Here is a 17362-nt window from a genome sequence, read left to right as displayed (position 1 = left end):
TGGTAGTGACCAGGGCTCTGCATCAAGAGGCTATGTGAATGATACGTCCGAGTCAATTATTCATCCCAACACCTGGAGCAAAAAGATGCTTGTGCTCAAAACAGGACCAGAAATAGTCTGCTCTCTGTGCGAAGGACACACACAGCTCTCTCAGAACCTGTACACAAATAATTTCACCACACACACACACAAATAAAAAAGCCCCCTCTCTGCATGTTGTAGCTAGTTCTATTAATTTTAACAGTGCAGTATCTAAATGGCTGTTTTAGTGCTTACTCTGCTAGTTAGCTTCATATTGGCCATGTTGACATTTTCAAAAAAAAAAGAAAAAAAAAAGCTAGGATGTCAGTAGTGTATCAGTAAAGTCACACTAATTTTTACATGCTATCCTCAAGTTTGTCCTCACCGGCACATTTCTTTTCTTTTTTTTTCTTCCCTACTCCCCTCAACATCAAAGTTCAGGATCTGACTCTCTTAATCTGGTATTAAAATGAATAAAGGGGTGACCTTGTCCAAATTAATAAGTCAGTGGTGAAACGTGCTTTCAACGTTCAGAAAGGTTACACAAAGGTTAGCCTTCAAGCACAGTGGCGTGCCGAAAGAGAAAGAGCGCACTCAAGAAAGAGAGATGTTCTCTCTGTCTTTGTTCTTTCCTTAAGGTTCTTTTTACCTTTGTTCACGGACACAGGAGTTCTTTTTCTCTCCTTTTTTTCCGTCTCATCCTTTCTTCAAACTACTCTCCACTTCTTTAGGAGAGGCTGGTAAAGCTGGGCTAACCCCTTAAAATCCAAGGCTAATTGCGTACTAAGGATTATTATTCAGTAACTACAGGGACTTCACTGCAAACTAGTGGAGTTATTCATATGTTATAGTAGTGTGCACTAAAACTAAAGGCCTGTTTTTGGGCCCTGGCCATTTAAGGTGTTAATGTCATCAGTATCAGTGATAAGGAACTATAGGCTCAGTTCTGTGGCACAGTGGAGGGGCCTTCTGTCCTCTCAGTCCCTCAGTGTGCTTTTATCGTTGTACTGACAGCTAGGGTCAATGCTTCATTTCCTTTTGGATGCTCTCACCATGGCGCATACACACACACACAAATCCTTAGTGTTCCTTCCTTCCTTCCAGCATCACAGTTAAACACTCAGTGTGTTAGGAGACATCGAGCATGAAAGTCTTTGGGACTTCATTATGTGTGTGGGTGTGTGTGTGTGCGCGTGTGCTTCACTGTGTTGGGTTTTGAGTTTGCCCCAACGTCCAGTCTTCAGCCTTTAGAAAACTTTCCTATCAGACCACTCTGGAGACCAGAAACAGCAAGAAGTGACTTGTGAGAGAAGTTAAGTGGCCATGCAATTGTGTGTGTGTGTGTGTGTGTGTGTGTGTGTGTGTGTGTGTGTGAGCACAACTCAAGACGTTTTGCGTGCTTGGTCAGCACAAGAAACATCTCTTCTCTTCTCTTCTTTATAATTTTCTCTTTTCTCTATAACATGTAGTCTCATATGTTTTCTTCGTGCCTTTTCTGCAGACTTCCCTTTTTTCTTTTCTTCTCGTCACTAGTTTTCGCACCTTGTCTCTTCTCTTCTCTAATTTTGTCTTTTTGTGTCATCGTCTATCGTCGTTCTTTTTATTCTTCTCTTTTCTTCATGTCTAGTCTTGTCACTGATTCTCATTCACTCTATTCTTCTCTTTGCATCTCCTCATCTCTTTTCTCCTCTTAAGCTTTCTCTTTTCTGTAGTTTCCTTGTCCTGTCTGTTCTGTTTATTACTGTTCTTGTCCTGCTCATCTTTAGTCTTCACTTCTCCAATTTTGTCTTTTTTCCTTCTCTAATTTTCTCTTCTCTACACGTCTCTTCTTGTCTGTTCTCTTCTCTTCTAGCCTCTTCTCTAGTCTTCTCTATTTTTTCCTTATTTTTTCCATGTCTCTAGTCTTCACTTCTCTCCTTTCCTCTTTTTTTTACGGTAATCAACAGGGTAGATTCCACACACTAACCACACTGAAAACTTCCCCTCTCTCTCTCTCTCTCTCTCTCTCTCTCTCTCTCTCTCTCTCTCTCTCTCCCTCTCTCTCTCTCTCTCTCTCTCTCACTCTCTCCCTCTCTCTCTCTCTCTCTCTCTCTCTCTCTCTCTCTCTCTCTCTCTGGCCACTGGAGTGGATCAGTCAAATTATCGAGTGGCAAAACTAATTCGACGCCCGGGGGCCAGTGGAGCTGCCACTTCCCATCAGCCCCGCCGCCAGTCAGCGCCCAACTGTTTTCATTTGGGTCCTCTTGTTTCATTTATTATGGCTATTGGAGCTAATCCTACCAGCAAACCCCCGGCCGGCCCGCCTGTCACTATTGTTTCGGCTCCCTGACGCACCCCTGCCTTCGGCGAGAACGGTCCTCTCCTCCTTCTCCTCTTCTTCCTCCTCCTCCTGCTCTCTGTTAACCGAGGAGGTGAGATTTTAGAGAGAAAAAGAAAAGAAGAGAAAGCTCATCAATCACATTAGACTCGTTTGGACAGCCTTGGCACCCTCTTCTCTCTGTTCCTCTTTCGTTCTTTTTTCTCTCACTCAGTTGCAGTTGTTTCACTTCATTTTACCCTCTGTTTCCTATCGGTACCAGCCGACACTCTCTGTCTTTTGAGGTTTACTGTAGGGAGAGGAAAGCTGGCGAAAAAGAGATTAAAAGTCTTGTTCTTTTTTTTGTCTCACTGTTACTTTTGTTGCGATGCTCTTTACAATTCCACAGTTGTGCTGTGCCTAAAACATGGTACTTTTTGAATTTTTTCAGGACTTCATTTACCGATTTTCAGTCAGTGCTAAGCTATTGTAAGCTGATGGATATTCTGCATTGAAAAAAACGTTTTGTCTAGCACTAAGCTTAATCTGTGTCTGAGAAATCGGCTCAAAACATTTTCCATCTACTTTCTTTCATTTGACAGCTTTGTGTTGGTTATGATTTTTCATGATTATGAAATGTGTAGAATATGTAAAAGCAAATACACCAAACACAAGTGAAAACCTAAGAATCAATGAAACATTACACACCTTTTGTTATATGGAGATCTTATCTTCCAGTCATCTTCTGTCCGATTGTTTGGTAGAGATACAATATGCAAAATTTACAATATGAAACAAATGATAATTTTTTTGCAGCACAATCTTCATTTTAACTGATACATAAGAAGCTAACTTCAGCTTTTTGGTAACTGACACATTTGATGTGTCATTTGATGATGTCTTCACAAATGAGTTAGCATAGTTGAGGTATTAGCATGGACATTTGATACTAGCGTTGAGCAGTGTTGGCACACTGTCATCATTCGATCTACCAGTCTTTTTCCTTGTCATTATTGTACTTGACTGGGAAACCGAAGTGTTCCCAAACAGGACATGAAAGTGAGTGCTGTGCAGAGGATTTTTTTTTTTTACTTTTGCGGATATCACTTTTAGGAATATAATTGCATATCATCTTACAACTCTGGATCAAAAAAAAATCATTAACATACGCAAATTGTTTTAGTTGCACAGGCATTCAGCTGGCCTTGCTGTGAGTGTTAAAACAAAGCAGAACATGAAATATAGAGGGAATAGAGTGAACATGAGTTTTACTGGGGCTAAAGGTTCCTAAAGTGTAGACAATGCTAAGTGTTTAGGACTCATCAGACACAGAGCCCCTCAAAGTGAAAGCCATGTTTGTTAAAGTTTCAGGGCTCGTCTTTGCTATAAACGCTCATGGTCTCAAGGGAAGGTTGGGTGGTCCATCTTTAATAACCCTCCTTCATTCTTTCTTTGAAGTACCAGGGTGGTTGTAGCTCTATGCCACTTCAATTAACAGTATTAACAAGGCTGGTTTATTACTGCCCCAGATACGTGACATTAGAAGAACAATCGCTTTACTGTACCTGAAAGATGAGCATGTGTTTTAGTGTATGTGTGTGAGAAACAAGTTCACCATAAAACTGAGGAAGTTTTTCAGCTGCTTTACTTTTAGTTCATGACTGGTTAAGTTTGTGGGTTTTTTTCTTTTTCTTTTCATTTTGCTACCATTATTTGGAGTTTTAAGCACAACAGCCTTCACTCATCTATTGCTATGTAAATGTAATTATTCATATAAATATAGCTACAATTATTAACTATAACAACTACATTGTATTGAATAATTCTTAATTTAGAGAAGACGCCTTTCTCTTTGTCCTCATCTTAAAGGGCTGTGACCTAAGCTTTTTGAGCATGTAGCACTGGTGCTAGGGGAATTCAAAGGGTTGTAAGACAAATTCCAATACTGTAGCACTAAAATAAAAACTACATGATAGTTCTTCTAAAAGCAACATTTAAAGGTTTTAATTTTATGAAACCATTTTGTGAAATGTATAGATAATTCATTTTCTCCACAGTTATTCAGATTCCCCACAAGGCGGCTCTAATATCAATCCAGGAGCATTTTTATGCATCATTAAGAAACACAAAACCCATGCATGAATGAACCCACTCCAGCAGGATTTCGCGTATGATTGCTGTCACAGATTCCAAAACGAGAGTGAATTAGTTTTTACCTAAAGGTTATTAGGCGGCTTAATATATTAAATAAATGAGTTTAAACTTACCAAGTTGCTTCTAGATAGAGAAACAGGCTAAAGATAGCAAAGGCTGTAGGGGGTGCTTCAGCTTCTGCATGCAAAGATGTTTTTGGGCTGATATATTTATTTTTTTTCAACAGGCAAACAGTAAAATCTCAAAATAAAGCTGACAGCCCCAAAGTGGACTTTTGCACATTTTGTACGTCCCAAGGCACTTTTCTTACAGACGTCTGGATTTGTACTCTAGTGTTCTAATTACCAACACTATGATGGACTACCATAAACACAAGAACTTTACCTGCATCACAGTTTGCACAACTATGCTTGAGGGAATGGCTTGGATAAAACATGGGAAATCCTTGTTCAGTATTGCACTCAATTACTCAATTACTACTCCAAGTAGTAAGAACAGTTTACGAGTACAACTTCAGTGGGCTCTATGACTTGAAATATTTGAATGGGTATGTGTACGTAACAGAAAAGTATTTCACATGCATGTGACAGTTATTTCTTTTGTATTCGCACAGGATTCATTTCTCCTAGCACATTCAACAGTATTGTTGCATTGGACAGTCTTACAAAGCAAATAAAAAATATAGTAAGAGTCTGCAAAAATGTGCATAAAAACACACACACTGAGGAGGAGGAGCTGGACACGGTCATATCACAGCAGATTGTAAGATGTAACGCTGATTAAATGCCTGAAGGTTCTACAACTGTTCTCCACACATGATCCCTTCTACATACTCAAAGCATGTCCCAAACCGTGAACGTCCAGATTTTATCAGATTTATCCCCTTGAGAATTAGGATGAACTTTGAGCAGTTCTTATTCTTCTGATTTGGACTACTTGTTTCTTGTTGATTGCGGTTGTGAAAAATGGACCTTGCATGTATTTTGCAGTGTAGATTTGTTACATCTTTATTAGACACACTGCACTATCAATAAAATGCGATATAGTTAGATACAGACCAAAGTAAATATAATTGTAGAAAGTGTTTTTTCTGTAGCATCATTCCAAAGAAGCTTTTTGGCTGCTTTATTTTTAAGGATGTTTCACTCTATTTAGCTTTAATCAGCCTGTGACTCCTATTACAGAACAGTCAGTGTGACCGTGGCAACAGACTGAGCACAACACTCATAGACTAAGAGCTTCTTAAATTTTGATAAACTGCTGAACTTTTCCTTTGACCTTAAACAGCTCCGTGGGGCATTGGTCAGATGGATCGATCTGTGGTAAACAGGTTTTAAAAAAACTTTGTACATCATAATTAATCCTTTGCCTCACGAGAAAGCTCTCATTAACACGCATTGCGGCTGTTGTGCTGTCATTTGTTGTGCTGCCGTTTGTTGTGCAATGCGCCCTGGAGTGGAAATTTTGTCTACAACTGTGAAACACATAGTTCCGATAATTAAAGAATATGTCACGAGACAGCTTGAAAAGTATTAAGGAAGGAAAACAGAGTGGAAAGAGAGAGAGAGAGAGACAGAGATAGAGTGAGTGGGAGAGTTAGAGAGACGACATAAGAGCTAGGAAGACAGGGGCAGTGAGAAAGTGTGCAAGAAAGAAAGGTGCAGAGAAGGAAAGAGAGAGAGAAAGTGCTCTCCACTCACTTTCTGCCCACTGAGCAGTGCCTTGTTACTCTTTGAACACTTGGCCCATTTATTTCTGCTAAGTCGTGAGATTCTGAGTCAGCCAGCGAGGACTCTAGTGGCTCTTTCCATGAAACATTAACGAGTTCCTGGGGTTAAAGGGATGCCTAGAAATCACTGCTGATTGCAGCTCTGCCGTGTATGTGTGTATGTGTACATGCGCATGTGTGTGCATGCACACACGTATCCATGCCTGCACACACAAAGCTACATATAAAAAGCTACAAAGGATAGAAATTAATACATTACTGATTTTATATTGAAAAACATATTATACACACCGTGTTCACAGTCTGCACGCACTGACCCTGTGTAAAGTTTTACTATCAGGCACACAGTGTCATACAGTCCCTTAGACACACACAAACAGCAATCTACAGGCCCGGCACTAGGTTATTAATCGACTCTGCCTCTGCCACCCACCATTCACTGCTCCTTTAGGGTTGCTGTTGATGTTGTGGATCAGAGCACCCACAAACCAATCACGGGCGCAACTCATCCCCTTTACTTCAGACTTATACTGCCCACTCCACACACTCTTTCAAGACCAGTTGGTCTTGTTCTGTTCTTCTTCATGTGCATTCATAGTTTCATATCTGCTCTTAAATGAAAGTTAGAATACAAATGAGAGGACTGTGATTAACATAATGATGTTGTTTTCAATGCTCATCTCACCTACACAGACTTATTTAAAACCATGTGGCTAAAGTTAAAGTATACATACTGTTTTATAGACATAGGACAGTGCAGATGTTTCAAGTCATTTTTATCTTCTACCTGTTATTGTTATTATTATTATTATTATTATTATTATTATTATTATTATTATTTTAAGTTATAGCAATGGTAGTATTTTATTTTTATTTTATTATTGGTATTTCCCAATACCAAAAAAAAATCTTAATTTATTTGATCCTCACTAGATCATCACCATTCCTCTTGTCATCCCAAGATGGCTTTTAAAAAAGGGTTGCAAAGGACGAGCACTAGTTACAGTGATGTGGTCATTACACACATGCCAACATCTCTTATGGGTCCTGTACGCATTAAGGAGTTAAAAAAAAAAAACAAACAAAGAAAGAAAAAAATGTGAGGGAAGTGATTGCTACAGCAGGGAGTTAATTAAGGGTTTATTCCCATTTGATAGGAACAAAGCTCGGAGTAATTTTACCTTGATGTAATATAAAACCGCAAGCTGCCACTGCAGCATTTGCTAATTATCGCTTCATTCCTGTGGCCACTTGGACTGCGGTGTTGTATAATACAGAGGGTTAAAGGGAGGCTTTAACACCAAGGTTAAAGGCAGGGTTGTGCAATTATGCAGTATGGGAATCAAAAGTGTGATTAATTGGTGCAGGTTTTAGTGAGTTTAAGGGATTCTTGTTTTAATAACCCTTAGATGTTAACAGTTATTACTTTCTTTAAAAGTACTATCTAAGTGTAATTAACTAATTACATGTCTAATTACATAATAAGTTACACAGTAATTACAGTTGCATTCAGTTTAGGTTTGAGGTTGTTACTTTTTCTGTTTTTTGTCCAAAATTGACAAAACCATGGCACAAATGTAAACTATGTTTTTGTTTACGCAAAACAAGACTTTTCAATTTAAATAATAAAATTAAAAATCTACTTACAGTACTGTGTCAAAGGTCAAAGACCACTATTGTGTTTATTTAATTTACTGACAAAATGACCTATTGCCACTTTAACTCCATCCCTTAACTTCCTTCCTTCTAATCTTAAAACCAGTGAGTTATAGCTGTGTGTTTCCAACCAAAGCTGTTCCCAAAGCTCTCAATGACTTAATGTTCACCTTCAAAGGCACACTAAAATTCACAGTTCTAAGCAACGAACCCAAACACACCTTAGCTGATCCTCTTGTATAAGGAAATGTAGTGTTAAATATATTTCAAAAAAGAGTTTTCAAAAATAGATTTTTGAAAAAAATACTAGAAGATATAGCCCCACCTTGCTCAGATATGAAAAATTCTCAGGTGTCTCTGTCCATGTTTACATCCTTGTGGGAAGACAACTCAACACCATGTGTCTGAAAGAATGTGTAGTTGTGATGTTGTCCAAAATTTTCAATTGGGATTACTTGAATCATGATAAGCAGAAAATGCAACCAACTTCTAAGACTGAACTTTGGAGGTGTAAATATCTCTGCAGATTTCTTTGAAAAACTGAAAGCAAGTCTCTTGAAAAAAATGGAAGCTGTAAAAAGGAGTGGACACAATAAATACTGAAAAAATATATATTTACTTTTTTGTAGAGGAATGTGCAGTCTCAGATTTCTTTACAATACTGATGATAAAACTAGGGGTTGTGATGACAACAATGCAAGTATAACCACTTTATTTACTATCTAAAATGACCAGTGAATGTACACGTTTTCTTGCCTTACAATACCCCGCATTTACATCTCCGCAATAAATAAATTATCTCAAAACCTCTGTAAAACGTCTTTGGCATCAAATTAATAACCATTTTTGTGTTACAGATTTTTATGTGAGGTCGATTTCAGAGGCTTTTGACAGTTCAAATGTGTGGTTTTTATTACTGCTATTGTAAAAATTCTGGCTTACTAAATTTCACTAAAATGGAACATTTCAAATCAAACCACTCCGAACGACTTGCATCTTAACCATTCAATTATGCAGAAATTTAGAAAAATCGATGGAATTTCCCTTTAATGGCCGACTTGACTGGAAATTTAATAAATGAAAGAGTGGTCTCTGACTTTTGCACAGTACTTCATGAACATAAATGCAGTAGAGATCTGCACTTTTGTTTCAGTGAGCTGTGATTTAGAAATGATTAAAGTGATGCATCTAAAATTTTAACAAGCTTTTTTTTAATTACCAGTGATAACTTTCTGTTCTGTTACGTATTGAAATGTTAAGAGGGCCTTTGCTATAGGACAGTGCATTTGCCAGTTTTGTGAGACAAATATGGGAGATCATACACATCATTTTGTTTGTGTGTGTGTGTGTGTATGTGTGTGTATGTGTGTGTCCACATGGCTTTTTTGGATACCCAGAATGTCACACTGTACTTAACCACCCCTGCCCTCTCGCTCTGTCTCACACATACAGCACACACACACAGGTCATTTGGAGAGACGTGTGGAGCCTTTTCACACCCTCGCCTCGACACAGCTCTCAGCCTTTGGTGTGAGTGATAAAAGTCTCAGATCAATGTCTACCCATGAGCCCCCCACTAAAGCCAGCACACACACATACATGCACACACTCTTACACACAGATGCATACACCTATGCATATCTGAATTTTACACTAGCAATTGAATGATTACAATGGGGTAGAACACTAGCAATTTACTGGTTGAGCAATTACAAACCAGTGAAACAGAGAGCAATTAAAGTGTACAAGCATTTAAGCATTGCAAAACAAACTCACTTTCTATTTTTTAGCTGTTTTATCACTCATTCTTTCAATTTCTCTCTCTCTCACACACTCTCTCTTTTTCCTCTCTCTCTGTCTTTGCGTTGACACCAACATTTTTATCAGCACTAAAATTTGTTTTCACTACAACTTGCTCTCTCTCTCTCATGCTCTCTCTCTCTTCTCTCTCTCTCTCTCTCCCTCTCTCCCTCTCTCTCTCGTCCCCTTCTCGTCCACTCCCTTACACTCCCCTCTGTCTAGGGCATTGGTGTCCCTATTCCCACGGTAAAGTGTGTGTGTGGGCGTGAGTGCATGTGTGTGCACACTTATCTTGGCTCTAATAACAGCATAGCTCCGCATCAGCGTCTGCCTTCATTAAAAGTAATTACTGAGCCTTGCTTCTTCTGCTTGCGCTCACAAACTGTCAGTGCACAGGTGTAGACTACTCGCCATCCGCTCCCCCTCTCACACTCATTTCATCAGAAATGAGACACTGGCCTAAGACTTGTCTGAATAGCTTTGACAGTGAAAAAGTAATTTTACTCTGTTAAGAATGCCATTATATGTACCTATAACTAAATATTTTAAGTATGAATTATAAGTGTAAAAATAAGCCTCAGGTAACTTGCTACAGTGTTGTTAAGTTATAATGCAGTAAAGGTTTGGGGCTTACTGGTTAAGAAAGCACTTACAGCCAAGGTTTCTGATGAATGATAAGACCTGGCAATATTTGACCTTTTCATGGGTCTGCAGTGGCACTTGCTATAAAGGTTGGTGCTGATGCCATAACACCAAAGACCTGAAATGCTGTTCACAAGCTGAATTCATAGGTAGGTTAGTAAAACCCATTTTTATTCCACGTGCTGACCTCTCCCACTTGTGCCGGTTTATCACGCAAACAGTGGGGGTCCCAAGACAGAGAAAAACCTTTGCCTTTCATTTAGGCTTTTATTCACCCACTTTCAGCTTGCCCCATTTCTCGCCACTCCTTACAGAAAAGAGCACAGCTCCGATTTCGCCCGTCAGCCATCCGCCTTTGTTACATGTTCATCCCATCCCGATTTCCGCCATTCGGAAATTCCAAAGGAATTAAATACAGTATAGCCTCCGCTCTCTTTCTCTTGCTTCTTTCTCTTATTCCTTTTTATACTTTCCGCTGTCTCAGTTTACTTGGAAAACATGAAAATGGATGGTAATATTTACTGTTTAGAGAATCAAATTTCCACAACCATCTCTGTTTCTCTCTCTCTGAGCACAAATGTGATACTTTTTTGTTCCCTGAGACATTTTGACAGAGTAAAAAAAAAGAACGACTCCCCCCCCCAGACCAAAGAGAGAAATGCAAAATTCAACAATGTGTCCAGTTTGTGAGCAAGAAAGCACTCGAGTGACCTTCTTTGTTCAAAACATGATCTCTCCGGGCTTGTTCTCACAGGCAATCTGTGTTTTTTTTTCACCTCTCTATCTCTTTTTTACTCCTTTTTCAGTGTTCCCCCATCTGTGTTTCTTTTTTTCTGCCTCCCTTTTGTATGCACTCTCACATACAATGGCGGAGCCACTCTGTTTATGCGATTGTTCCATGGGGGCTCGTCCGGGATCGGAGTGGGTTTTCTTCCAGCTGACTGGAGAGACACACTGCATCACCGCTGGCTGTAAATATTTGAAGGTTGGAGGGTGTTGTTGTCCAGTGATTCGTGCTGCATTAAGTCCGTACAGCCACCCAGCAGAACTGCACATCTGCAGACACGCCATCATGTGACCCCTGCTGATAATATCTAACTAACCCAACTCGCTGTGGGCTCCAGGTTCACCGAAGCATTCTGCACCTGTTAAAACTGTTTGCACATGTGGTTTTAGTGAAATAAATGACCCTATCAAGTAACTAAGCCAGTCACTGAATTCCACACTGACAATGCACCAACAAAAAATTTGTGCATGCTAAAGTACGAAGTCTATAAGTTGAAGAAGAAAAAACGGTTCATAATGTTGGTCTGTAATGCTCTCTGCAAACACTGTAAAATACATTCTAGGTCTGAACTCACCTGAGCTCAGGTTCTGCGGACGGACCTCAGCACCTGTTGACATATTTTCACAACCTTTTTTAAACACTCAGAATGTTACAGAAACTTATATGTGTAAGTGGCTCAGGCTGTATTATCTTTCCCATACTTTTATACGCATAAAAATTCCACTCGTGCATAAACTTTGTTAGCTTGAAAAGCCCAAAGATCAACAGTGTTACTGTTACTGACTTTGAGTCCACGCAGATGCCTGATGCTAGCAGTCTCAGGTGGTAGATAACTGTTGTACCTTTTGACCCAAGAAGCAACAATTTCATTAATGCTGCAAAAGATATACAAAAAAGTCCTGAACAGTGACCCTTTTCAAAGCTGAAATTAAATCTACTGATGTAACGCTCCCCGATTCTGACATCAAAAGAAGTTCCTTTAGAGGTTTTTTTCCCCTAGAATCCGCCTCTCATACCACTCTTTAATTAAACATTGTTGTCTAGGTTCAGGGGAAAAGGGAGGCCAGTTGAATCACATCAGACAAAAGGAATCCAAACCCGCACCTGACCCCTTCCACCCTCCTGTCCCTCACTACACACTGTAAAAAGGATGTCAAATCATCTACAGCAGAAACTTGAACTACAGCAGTTATGAAATATAGATGGCCCAAAAGGAAAAGTTTAAATAGCATCATTAATTGCATTATTAAAATGGTAAATAAATTTTAATTATTTGATATATATATATATGTGTGTGTGTGTGTGTGTGTGTGTGTGTGTGTGTGTGTCTATCTATCTATCTATCTATATATATATATATATATATCAAATTATATTTAACGAACTTTTTACTGTAAGGTGGATTCAGGTAGTCTGGGCCCTCAGCTAATATGGGGCAATATAGGAAACTATTGCTTACTCCAGTTTCAACCAATTCAAGCTATTATATTTTGTCTACTTGAGTGAAATAAAATATTGTAAAATATTAACCATTACTATTAAAAAGGAATTTCAGTCCCGTGTTACCTCGTGGCCACATGTATCCACTTTTCCATTTGTTTCTATGTTTTTTTTTTTTCTTCTATTACAAGTAACCTTCATCTCTCTCACCTCTCCACCAAGTTAACTATTAGCAAGTGAGCAGGGATGGGCCTGTCCTGGGTGTGGGACACAGGCTGGATGGGTTTTCCTGTCCATTGGGTTCTTGCAGGATTGGTACTGGGGGCTGTTTGCCTCACGTTGAAGCCTGAAGCATTCAAAGCCGCGAACCGGGATCTCTTGTAGATCTGAAGGGCCATATGAAAGGCAAACAATAAGCAATCTGTTTGTCCACCCCTGCAAAACGGCTCTCGCCTTTCATCCGCTGGCTCCCATTTCCGCGGGTCGCGACTTCCCTCAAACATCAATTACTGTTACGCACGCCGTTTGATCTCCGGGCCTTCTCCTCCACATAGCACTGGGAGGGAGGTAGAAACACACTGGGACAATACACCTATTGTGGTTTTCTCCCTTTTTCCTTCTATTCCTCTAGCAGCATTTCATATATAGTGTCTACCCTGTTGGTTGTGCGCAAATATTGTAAGACATTGGCTTACCTGATCTAAAAGGCTTGGAGAGCACACCCTAAGATTACTTGAGAACTGAACTCAACAAGTGCAACATTTTACTGCTCTCACTTTCAAAAGATTTCACATACTCAACCAAGGCAAGTTTAAAGGAGTGGTTGAGAAAGGCTTCCATCTTGGAAAATGCATCCAAACCTTCTAGGTTAAAGGCTCAGACAGTGGGATTTGTAGCTGTTTGCTTTTGTCATGGATCAAACTGTATATAAGCCTATTGGAGCAGCATATTTCCTGACATGTTGATATGGATATTCATGTCCAGCAATCTGTAAAATAAAATATCCTCCAAGTCTAAAACGTTTCCTCACAAATCCTATTGACTACTACCCTATCGAGTTACTCTTATGCATTTTCTGTCAGCGGCTACTTGCACCCTCCACCCCCATCACGCACACGCACACGTCGACAGTTAATTCAGTTCTCAAGAGTGAGTTGAGATGCACTCAGAAACTTGTGCAGCTGCGAGGCTGGCAGTCTGTGGGATTAGGAAACAAAACTAACTCATAATAAAATGAATCAATCACACTGACGTTCTGTTTAAACGTGGCCGTTCCACTGCTGTGCCGCACGGATGGGCCTGGGTGCATAAAAACAGCGAGGTGCTTGTTTCCAGTACACATGCAGAGAAGTAGTTTCATTTGTCTCTCTTCCTCCCCTCACCACCCTGCTACAAAGTCTATCTGGGCCTGCTTTGGTTTTTCAGCATACAAATAAGGGCGCTGGTATACCAATTCTGATGTGCTTGTTTTTTTTAACGGATGACCAAAATTTTACACCACTGATCCTCACAAAATGAGGAGTGACTTTAGTATAATCCTCACCAGAGAAAGCGGTTGAAGAGACAAAATTTCTTTTGGAGCCACCTCATTTTGGAAAAGAAAAAAGAACTACAGTGTACAGTTGATGTTGACGTTGATACATAGAAGGTCCACCTTTTGGATTGCCATGTTGTACAGCAGTTCTCTGCAAAAATTTGAAGTATGTCATCTTTGTTTGTGTGTGTTTTTTTGCCTTGCCTTTTCTTGTCTTTATATGTAGTCCTTTCTATTGTATGAGCTCTTATTGGTTATTGGTTGGAGTGTCCCAGAACAACATTATCGTACTTAGTGTGCAACTGGTCATAGATTAGTACGTTTGTTTAGATTATTTGTATTTCTGTTTGCTTTATAATGGCTGGGTTTATTTGCATTATTCAGTTGCTCATGTTTCACCTTTGTTGTTTGACAGAGGAGCATGTGGTCAAATTTGGCGGGACTTAAAGAGCAAAAGTGTGTCATGTTCTTCACCAACTGAGCAAGACAGCAAAAGAGCTGAATTTCTTTTTCTGTACTGTCATGTATTCCGCAGGCCATATCAGTAATGAATTAGATCAAGGTGACATCCACATTCTGAACCCAAGGAAAAAAAGAAAGACGAAGGACACGAGTCTTCACTTTTTTTCCTTTCTTTCTTGTCACCAGAATGGTTTTTGTGAAGAAATTTTGAGCGCGGTGTGCACAAAAAGGCTTTGCGTCGTCACTTAATGAATTACTTAATGCGGCCCCTTTGTCGTTTAATTGAATTAATTAGGGGCCTAATTGGGCTGAGTGATGATGGCTTCCGGGGTTGTGTAGCCCTTGATGAGCTGAAGGTAGGGCTCTGGAAGTGTGTGTGAGAGTAAGGAAGGGCCTCCTGGGATACATGCACACACACGCAGGCACGAGTCCACTGAATAGGGTAACTAGAGGAAGCAGTGTCTTCCCCATTTTCCCCTGGAGGAACAGGTGTTGTTGAGACTTGGTTAGGGTCAGCATCAGCCTCCCAAGAGAACTCTCCCACCCCTGCACTGAAAATAATAACATTTAGGCAAAATACAGAAGGCAAGTGATTCTCCAAATACAGTGAATATAAACCAGTTATTTGTGTCTTCATTAGCCGGTTACAGGGTAGTCATTTATTATCAATCGGTTTGTGTCTGTCTGTTTGTGTGTGTGTGTGTGTGTGTGTGTGTGTGTGTGTGAATCCAGCGTATTTACCTGTCAGCTGTGTGTTGCAGGTCTAACAGCAGCAGCCATGGCGGAGGCAATGAAGCTGCAGAAGATGAAGCTCATGGCCATGAACAACATTCACGGAGCAGGCAGCCAGAATGGCACCGAGTCTGAGAATGAAGAGCTTAACTCCAATGCAGGTTAGCATCCTGCATACACATAAACACCCAATCACATATGCTCGTATTCATATTTGTGAGGGCCTAAATTTTGTTACTAGTTCTGCTAAGCTTAAACCTGGCTGTAACTCTGACCCAACCTTAAAACCCTGTTCAGGTTCTGAAAGACGAAGAGTTGAGATAATGCATCTGAAAGAATGCTTTATCTTGACTCTTTCCCTCACCTTAAGACTAGGGGCATAAGTGCATCAGCCTGAAGGGGGTCATTCAACCACATCGACCTTGAAAGAGTATAATTTATTAAAATAAGTTACAGTGATATTAAATTAAATTGGGTATGCTCATTTTTGTTCAAAATAAAATTCTCTGGTTATTTTGTAAAATGTTAAATACATTTTAAATGTTTATTTTTTCATCAAAAAATTCAATATTTTGTTTTTTATTCCATGTATTTCACAACTCTCAGATACATTTAAATTATGAGTCTTAATCATACCAAAATAATCTAATGGAATTTGAGACTTAATGATGCATTGAACCGTTTACAAAAGAATGGTAATTAAATCCAATCATTCGGATGTCAGAGATTTACACTCATACAAAAGACCCCCAATTAGTGTTTTAGCACAAAAGAAAGACAGAAAGATTTTTTTTTTTGTATTTCTGCTTTGTTGCAATTTTGCACATTTTGCTATCCATCTGAAGGCATTCATGCACACACGCGATCACATCTATTTTTTTGCCAAGTGAATCTGAATCATCCACAGTGTCTGACCTGTAACACATCACAATTCATTTGGTACGCTTCCTTCTTTACTAGTCAATCATAAAGTATCAGTGGCATTAAGAGTCAAAGAGTCAAAATTGAATGAACAGATCTCTGGTGAGTAGAGGCACAGTAAAGGTTAAGAGTGAATCGGGGGGATATTGCATGTAAAGATGACAACACACACATACACACACACATATGACCTGAGGTAATGGGTTCTTGCCCACGCCTCCCTCCCTGCTGTAGCTTTGCTTTATTGGGGCTAATGACGTCCTTAATGTTCACCACCTGACTGCGCATTTAGATTGTGATGTTACCAACGGCACACACGCACGCGCACACAAATGTCATACTTTATCACAGTGAACAACAGCAAGCACAGACACAAATGCCATCCATTCTTATTGCCAAAAGCAATAGTGCTCTCTCTCTCTCTCTTTCTTTCTATCTCTCTTTGTCTCTCCCACTCACTCACTCACACACACACACACACACACGCTTGCATACGCACTTGCGCACACACACAGTATGTGAGTCTGAATATGCAGAAGAAGACATAAATACAAGAGATTGCATTGGCCATGTCAGTTAGTAGACAGGCCAGTTGAAAAGCCTGCAAGTAGCAAAACAAACAAGACAAACTCAATCATTGATCTCTTACATGGTTTTAGAAACAACTGTGTATTCCCAGACATTTCCAATAGAATTAATGGCATTAACATTTTTCAGTTTTCCTTTGTCGGAGATTAATTTAAGGCATTTACTAGTAAAGCTTTAGATCATGGGAAAATAAGAGAATTTAAGGCTGCCACTGTTGGTAACATTAGAAATCAAGTAATCTACTCATAAATTACCAAGTTTAAAGCAGCAACAATAAAAATTGACTAAACTGAACACTAACAAACCATTCATAGCCTTTCAACTATTCCAGCATGCATTATTAAACAAAACTAGAATAATGAACTAGAAAGTCTTTGAAAGGACTTAATTTAGAAAGAATATATAACAAATAGTGGGTATGTAAATCAGACCCTATTTCTTGCTGTAGGAGCAACCAGTTTGAGTATTTAAAATATACATTATCATGCAAACTAATCATTGTTGATACATTTCAATAGATTTTTTCATAGAGTAATTGCATTTATTCAAGCACTTGACAACCCTAGCAAGATTGAAGTGTCATAGTTATGGTGCTACAAA

The 17362-nt window shown here is 39.4% G+C and overlaps 1 protein-coding gene across 2 annotated transcripts in view; it reads left to right on the top strand.

Moving 5' to 3' along the window:
• The window catches only part of dacha (dachshund a), a 152311-nt gene that overhangs the window by 82312 nt on the left and 52637 nt on the right, over positions 1-17362 (top strand). For both annotated transcript variants that reach the window (XM_036589053.1, XM_036589052.1), the window contains exon 3: positions 15283-15414. In XM_036589053.1, the coding sequence (XP_036444946.1) occupies positions 15283-15414 (132 nt within the window). The remainder of the gene's footprint in view (positions 1-15282; positions 15415-17362) is intronic.

This window comes from Colossoma macropomum, unplaced genomic scaffold (genome assembly GCF_904425465.1).
Source record: "Colossoma macropomum unplaced genomic scaffold, Colossoma_macropomum, whole genome shotgun sequence".
Classification (NCBI taxonomy): domain Eukaryota; kingdom Metazoa; phylum Chordata; class Actinopteri; order Characiformes; family Serrasalmidae; genus Colossoma; species Colossoma macropomum.
This window is presented reverse-complemented; position numbering and strand designations above follow the sequence as displayed.